We start from the raw sequence: 8,009 nt of genomic DNA, 5'->3' as shown, positions 1-8,009 counted from the left end.
GATACGCAAAATAGAGTAACCCTATAATAAAAGGTGGGACCCACCTTTTATTATGATCGCTTTATTTTACTTTGTTTTTAGATGTCTCAGCTATTCCAAAACCAATTTTCATCAAATAAACTTTGAATTCGTCTTAGAATGGTATACCCTGTACTATTTCGTAAGTGGTTTCTTGGTATCTCACAAAAAAAGTTAAAAGTCTATAATTCTCGCCTCCACCAATACTGTACTATCCCTTTAACACCTGCAACCACCTTTCCCTTAAAAGTCATCATTGCTGTCTATTCAAAATGCATGATACAAAGTATTCTTATTTTTCTTTCATTTCAAATGGGGATTCAGTGGCGGCATGTGTAACTTCAGGTCGAATGTAGGCTATGATAAGTAAATTTAAAGCATCATCTTTAACGCATCCAAAGAGCTATTACGCGTCATGGTTAATAATATAAATATTGCACTATGCTGTGACGTCGCAGCTCTGACAGCTCAGATTGCAGTCCCTCTTCAATGTTGTTTGATTAGATAAACGTCCATTTAAAGTGGCGTTAGTCTGTCAGTTTAGGCCTATCGGCTTTGTCATCTCATTTCCTTTATCGTTTGAACTGAAAATGTTTGCCTTGAAATATATACATAAATAAATAAACCACACACTGAGAGGCTGTGGGTAAAATTATAAATCCCGCGGAGACAGGAATAGGGCTATTTCTGCGAACGAACGAGTGCGATGTGAATTTGTTTTTTATCCCTCCAACGAATTTTCAACATCGACTGACAGCATTTTACACACGCTATCAATAAAAGCTATTGATCGATTGGCATGTCTATGACGACGTTTATGGTATAGTGCACTATACCATAATGTCGTCACCGTTACATAGCACATTTTTTCTCCATTGGCATATGTTTTCAACATCATCAGCATCATAATGTAGCATGCAATGTCTAGTATTTTGTCACATGAGGGTATGTCGACCAATCACTTTATTGAGAAGACTTTACTGCTGAGGGATTTATGATTAACAAAATATACAATGCACGAAACTAACTTCGTGGTGACAAGAATATACTTTAGCGCAATTTCTGTCACCGAGGAATACATAATTTCACTAGTGGCACATAACAGGACATGATAATTTCTATATTTGCTTTATATCTCTCCAACGAATATAAAAAAAATAGTACAATATTTATTGTTGAAATAAAAATATACTAACTGCAACCCAGATGATCAGTGTACCGCGGTGTACGCCATTTAGATAGCTGTTTTTTAGTTTTTCTCTTAAGTAAGATACAAACTGTTAGCATTGGTGATTATTTAAAACAAACCAATATATAAATTTAATCATAACATGAAAAACCCACGGCATTATGCATTGACATTTTGATTTTAACATGATTATTTGTTTTTCTAATTTCAGCAACTGTTTGTGTGGTTTCCAAATCGAATTTCGATTCCTTTAATCTACTTAATCATGATTTGTCGATACATCGAATATACATACAAGTGTATTATAAAACAATATATATATATATATATATATATATATATATATATATATATACATATATACATTTCTCCATGGACATCTTGTTCTCAACATCATCAATATTATAGCGATGCAATATATCTGGTCACATGACGCTTTGTATAGACAGAACAGGATTTCAATGATGAGGGATATGATAATATTGTTCTCATTTTATTTCTAATATTTTTTTATCATTTTTCATCATCTTTGCTATATGTAGCATTGTGATAAAAGTAGTATTGATATTAGTGGTAGGGCCCATAGTATTGTATCTGGAAAATATGGGAGGAGCACAAATGAATACAATTAAAATGAAAACAAACCGAAGTAGGCTCTATTCGTTTTGTTTCATTGAATAATGTTTTTCTGCAAACGGATGTTTCTACACTTGACGAGAAAAGATGAAATCGGTGATGCCGAGGTCGTTATCAGCGAAGACGAATATGTGATTTGAATTTTGAATTTGAATTTGAATTTATTCGTTTCATTTCCATTTTTACATTGCATTGTTATTTACATATTGACACAGTCATAATATTACAGTAATAATCAATGTCAGCATGAATTGACAGAATATAGGGTACTTATACAAACGGAAATGGGGTGACCCAACTAAAAGCATAGCTTGTAAAATTTGTAGGTCACCATAACGAGTAATATTCATAATTATGTACAGAGTAATTGAGAATATAACATATATACAGACTCCTGAAACATATTTACATAACTTGTGCATATTTACATCTTAAAGGTAGTAAATATGAATGAGAAAGAGAGGGAGAGAACGAGAGAAATAAAGGAAATAAAGTGAGAACCGAAGAGGGGAGAGAGGGGGAAGAAAAAGAAAGAAGGAAGGAGAAAAAATAAATAGTGGAATTAAAATGAATAGGAATTCCACATGAATAATATACCATGTAAAAATTGATATGATTACCTTTAATAGGGTAAAAGTGTCCAGATATCTGGTATAGGATTATAAAGGCTAGTTACATCGTAACATATTTACTCAGAAGACTTAGTTTTAATTTGTATTTGATATCAGAATCCCCATCAGAATCAGTCGATTTCGCCTCTGTCACCTCCTGACTAGTTAACTAACTACTGAGTACTTTTTATTTGTTTGTTTGTTTGTTTGTTTTGATAAGTAGTTGTAACAAGTTCGGGTCATCACGAAGCTGGAAGCAGCTACAAGGCTCTGGCTGGAAGCAGAGCCTTCGGCTCTCGATCTGGCTGGAAGTTCAGTACGACGCCACCTTGTGGTATGTTTACAACAGTTATTACTGTTTTGGGGTTGTACGTGGCCGTCGTAATATAAAAAGGTAAGGTTATCTCGTCACATGACTTTGAATCTGCTATTTTAGGGCCTTACCCAGTCATATGTGTCATCTAATATTCATAAATTAATATAGATTGTCATCAAGAACTGTATCTCAAGCAATGAAGTTGAAAATATTGGTAGATTTATTGTGCTTTTTGGAAAAATAAATATATGCTAACGCCTGTACAGGCTGTAGTCCCATACGCTCATATCAGTGTCGGTGATGGGTGTTGGGTGTTTTGATATTTGATTGTTTGTATCTCTCTTTCTTTCCTGTTGTGTGGCTTATTTGAACTGCAGCAATATCACTAGTATCTCGCGTCATACTCCTTTTACTACTGCTTCTTCTCAGGAATTTTACAGCTGTTGCCTGCAAGATAAACCAACCATGTCGACAACGATTCCAATCGACGATTACAACGACTCTATCATGGAAGACTTTGCCCACAGTTCAAGTGTGCTGTCAGCCCGCATTGACATCCGCATGAGTAAGTTAAATGAATGAGATTCCACAGTATTTAGCCAACACAAACTTCATTGATTGAAGATGAAGAGTCACTTCTTTGCTATTTCTCAAGTTAAAGCTAAAAGACACAAAAGTGCAACAACACCTGCTCATCTCCATGCGTCTTTCAGAGAATTATGCGCCTTGACTGTACAACTTCAAGAGTGTGTTAAGATGATCAAAATCCTGATTAGTGGAAATCTCATATTACATAACATCAGCGGACAACTTTAGCTATTGGTATATCAGTGAAGCAAATCAGTGGACATCCATCATTGCCAGTTGTCAGTACGTACAATATATGACCACGTATTCCATTAGTCATGTTATTGCTCCTGTGGAAACGGAGGGCTAAAATTCAAATTTTAGGTTGTTGTTCTGAAACAGATTCTTCCTGTCACTTAGAAGATGAATAACAACATGGTGTCATTGATATGTATTGAAGAGGCTCATTGAAAAAATAAAAACAAAACAGAAAAACTTTAAAAACGTATGTCTCAAAATTGCATGATATGGAGAGAATGTAAATGTTTTGTAGCACTTTATTTTTTCAGAATGACTCTTCAGACAACTCTTGTCAATGCTTGAGAGAAGGTTTACAAATATTCAGTAAATTTAAATGTCTATTAGATTTTAGACACTTTTGCTGATGCCATGGGTTTAACTACTGTCTTCATTTTTTAATTCTTCATCATTTCCTTCTTTTTTTAATGACTTTCTGTCCTCCCCCCCCCCCCCCCCCCTCTCTATTTCTGCAGATTTTTTGAGGAAGGTGTTTGGAATTCTGTCGATGCAGCTGCTATTGACTGCCATCGTGTCTGGCATTTTTATGTCCTTTGAAGGTGTCAAAAATTACATCCAAGAGAGGTAAGTGGCTGCACTCTACCATATTATTGACTGGTTCTGTGTGTATGGTTGTCACTAGAATGACACAATTGTCTTGCAATGTACATTGTAGTATTTGAATATTGGGTTGTACAGATGCTTCATGATTGCAGTGTATTTGTGAGATATCTAAAATATAGTGTCAGCTAGTAAAAGCTATTGTTGTTTAAGAAATTATTGTTGTTCGTAATGATGTAATGCACATTTATACAGACTACTACTAGCTGAGAGGGTAGCGTTTCTGCAGTGGTGCTATTATTCCATCTTCTTGTTGACATGACCAAAAGAAAGGAAAAAAAAGTGATAAGTGATTCAACACTTGTGTATTGTTTATTTTTCATAACTTGTCAGTGTTGTTTCAGGTGACATAATAAATACATTTGGTGGGAACATTCTTTTCTGTGAAAGATGCAAATGATTTTCTGTATTCTTGCTTTTGCTTTGTTGTAATGAAGATGTCTACTTGATAATGTATGACTTCATAATTCCAAATGTAGTCCTGTCCATGCCTAACCACTGGTAGCTGTTTGCACGCTTTATTTTTTGGCTACCCACCTAGAAATTCACAAAGGTAAAACATGAAGTCTAGTCGACTTCCTAAATCATTAAAAGCTTTTGAAGAGTGATCATCTTATCTTTTTGATCCAAGACTATATGGAATGTAGAATTCATTGACATTCTCATCTCCCAAACAAATTTCACAACTGATCTTTCTCTACAAAACACTTGTAAAATTCTGCGGTATGCTGTTTGTGCGCTAGTGAATTGTTACAATTATAATGAAATAGATATGTTGCTGTTCAGAAGATGTTTTTACAAAAATCAGTATTCAAAAGCAATACATATTAAAAAGTATCTTCAGAAAAAAATGCATGTCTGGACAAACCCTTGAAATAATGAGGAGTCTGTTGATTAGGTAAATTCTGCCATCCCAATCAGACTATGATAATTCATTTTTACTTGCTAAATACCACCAGCAATCACTAATGTCAAGGCCATGTGAGGTAACAAGGAGAAATGAGACAAGGTTACCATGTTGTTTATAATGTACTTCTTCCAGATCTCACAGTGAATGCTATTTGTGCCATGAAAGGAGTAAGAGACATGTCTAAGAAAACCTAGAAACCAATTAGATAATGGTTTCTTCGTACATCACTTCTTACTTTTTTCTCTCTTTCTCTCCCTCTCTCGCACAAACACACTAGTCCTGGCATGTTGATGATTGCATTTGTCCTGTCTTTCATTTTCCTCGTGGCACTGCTGGTCAAAGGAAGGGAGTACCCTGTCAACATGATCCTGCTCTCACTATTTGTAAGAACTTCTGTAATGCAGTACACCTCACAACAGAGCGATTATAAAGTTTGCTTTGAGATATCAAATGACATTGAACAAGTGAATCTCTTTTGCAGATGAATAGATTAAGGTCGGTGAACACCACAATATGTTATGACATTGGTATAGTACACTACTTTTAAGTGCATACCATATCAACACATCATATCAGTTCCTATCTGTAAAGTCAGAATGACGAGATTTCATCATACATTTTTTAGTTTATTCTGCTCATATATTTGGTAACTAAAAATTGAGCTTTTAAAAAAAAAAATTGTAAGCTTTGAGTCTAAAGGTGGTTGATGCCAATGGTACACTATGTATGTGTTTCCATTCTTTTTAAATCATTTTTCTTTAATCTGTTTGTTGACATGAAGAAGTATTTAATGCAATTTTGGCAATATCTGATGGGAGGTTGGTAGTCTAAGGATGACATTAGTTCTGATTTTTTACTTTAAATACGTCATGAGCAAACAAAATGCTTGTACTGAACAAAATTCCATATAAAGCTGGGTTTATTCGTCTTTGCTCCGACAGACTCTGGTTGAAGCCTATTCAGTGGGCACAGTGGTGACCTTTTACGACAAGAGTGTGGTGATCGAGGCCCTGTTTCTCACCCTTGCCGTCTCTTTCGGCTTGTTGGTGTACACCGTGCAGAGCAGGAAAGACTTCAGTACCTGGGGTGCAGGGTAGGTAGAATAGCAGTCACCACGTGTTTCAGAAGATTTTATCACTCTGCAGGAGTGCTATACAAAGTGAACAGCCAAACCTTTAATGGATTCTCTCAATAGTCCATAAATATGTGCGCCCTGATTATCCTACATGCTAATTCATGGGATACTTTGAAAATTCTTTGTAGCTGATCTCTCACATGGAATTTCCAAAATATGATATTTTTAACAGTGGAATGGTAAAATTTGTTATGGCTATTGAAAGTGTGCAGGTATCATTATGTTTAGGTCACACAAATTTTGGAGCCCATTTCAAGAGAAGACTGGATAATAGACTTTTAGAATTGAATGATGAATGAAGCAGTTACAGGCCTGCAGAATTTTTTTTCTCTCTCTTTTTTTTTGTTTTTGTTTTTGTTTTTGTTTTTATCTCTGGCAGCAGTATTCACTTTATTTCATTTTTGTATGGGATCTGCTTCAGCTAATGGCTGTTTTTCAGCTGGTCCATGCTATTAAAAAATGCAAAAAACTCAATGTCTTAGTTTGATTTGATATCCCACTTTCCCATCAGAAAAAACCCAAACAAACAAACAAACAAACAAACAAACAAACAAACAAACAAACAAACAAACAAACCCAAGAGCAAAGCCACATGGGCATAAGACTTTGTTTTCAAGGTCAATATAACTGTTTGATATTGTGCTGTCCAGAGTGAAAGTAATAAAGTGATGCTATTGTCCTGCATACTTGAGTGTTTTGTGAGCAAAGTTCTGGTCTAATTTTAGTACTGTAGTACTTACAAAATGTGTAGTTTTTTGATCAACTTTTACCTCGTCAGATTTGTGTGCAGGTTTGGTACTTTTTCTTGTGTGGCAAATACAATGTAGGAACATTTCCTTTTTAAGAAATATACATGTAGTGAGAAAGAGTACCAGTATGAATGACAATTCCTGTCCCCAGACTCTATGCTGGTCTCATCGTCCTCATAATGGGCGGACTGCTCCAAGTCTTCTTCCCCCACTCCGACGTCCTGGAGCTCATCATGGCCATCTTTGGCGCCGTCCTCTTCAGCCTCTTCATCATCTACGACATCCACCTCCTCATGCACAAGTTATCCGCCGAGGATTACATCGTGGCTTCCATCAATCTCTACCTCGATCTCATCAACCTCTTCATGTACATCCTGCGCATCCTCAACCAGGCAAACAAGAAGTAAAGAGCGAGGGCAATCCTATGGCTTCCAGCGAGATCTCAGGACTGCCACAACGTGGGGGATGAATCAAGAATCTAAGTGAGCAATAAAGATATCAGTTAAATGAGGTATTGAAACTCATCAGTGTGTTTTTCTTCAACATCTCGCGTCAACAGGATGACTCCTTGAGAGAAGTTATAAAGTCCAGCAAAGTGAATCCATACACTTCTTTAATCCAGTCATCAACAACCTTCCTCTGCAGTGTCTTTTCCAGATAATGGGTTTACAAAAACTAATTCTCCAAAGCAAGAGTTAATTAAGCAAAGCAGCAAGGTAATATGATGGTCTATGGCTTCCATTATATGGTGTGTAGAAGGAACACTAGCCTTGATGAGACTTAAAGGGCTTGTTTGTGTGCCGGCCTTCCGAGCTGTCACATGTAAATGTTGCAGTAGGGTCACTTCTACGACCGTGTGTGAAATCTTATGCTGGAGCTTTACATTTCAGCTAAAAACCGTAATCCATCATAATGTATTCATCAATTATGTAATTGATGTCATTACAATGTCACAGAGGG

General features: G+C 35.9%; 1 protein-coding gene across 1 annotated transcript; it reads left to right on the top strand.

The window, feature by feature from the left end:
- Nucleotides 1–3,203: 3,203 nt before the first annotated feature.
- On the top strand, nt 3,204–7,771 carry LOC139708222 (protein lifeguard 4-like). Its single transcript, XM_071620193.1, has 5 exons — nt 3,204–3,335; nt 4,111–4,219; nt 5,443–5,548; nt 6,107–6,258; nt 7,201–7,771. Exons 1-5 carry the CDS (start codon nt 3,236–3,238, stop codon nt 7,454–7,456), a joined length of 723 nt encoding a protein of 240 aa, XP_071476294.1. The 5' UTR covers nt 3,204–3,235; the 3' UTR covers nt 7,457–7,771.
- Nucleotides 7,772–8,009: the final 238 nt, after the last annotated feature.

The sequence above is a fragment of the Diadema antillarum genome, unplaced genomic scaffold (genome assembly GCF_040938485.1).
Source record: "Diadema antillarum isolate AM-2024a unplaced genomic scaffold, OU_Dant_1.0 seq00001321_RagTag, whole genome shotgun sequence".
Taxonomy (NCBI): domain Eukaryota; kingdom Metazoa; phylum Echinodermata; class Echinoidea; order Diadematoida; family Diadematidae; genus Diadema; species Diadema antillarum.
The sequence above is the reverse complement of the archived record's forward strand: the minus strand, read 5'-3'. Positions and strand labels throughout refer to the sequence as shown.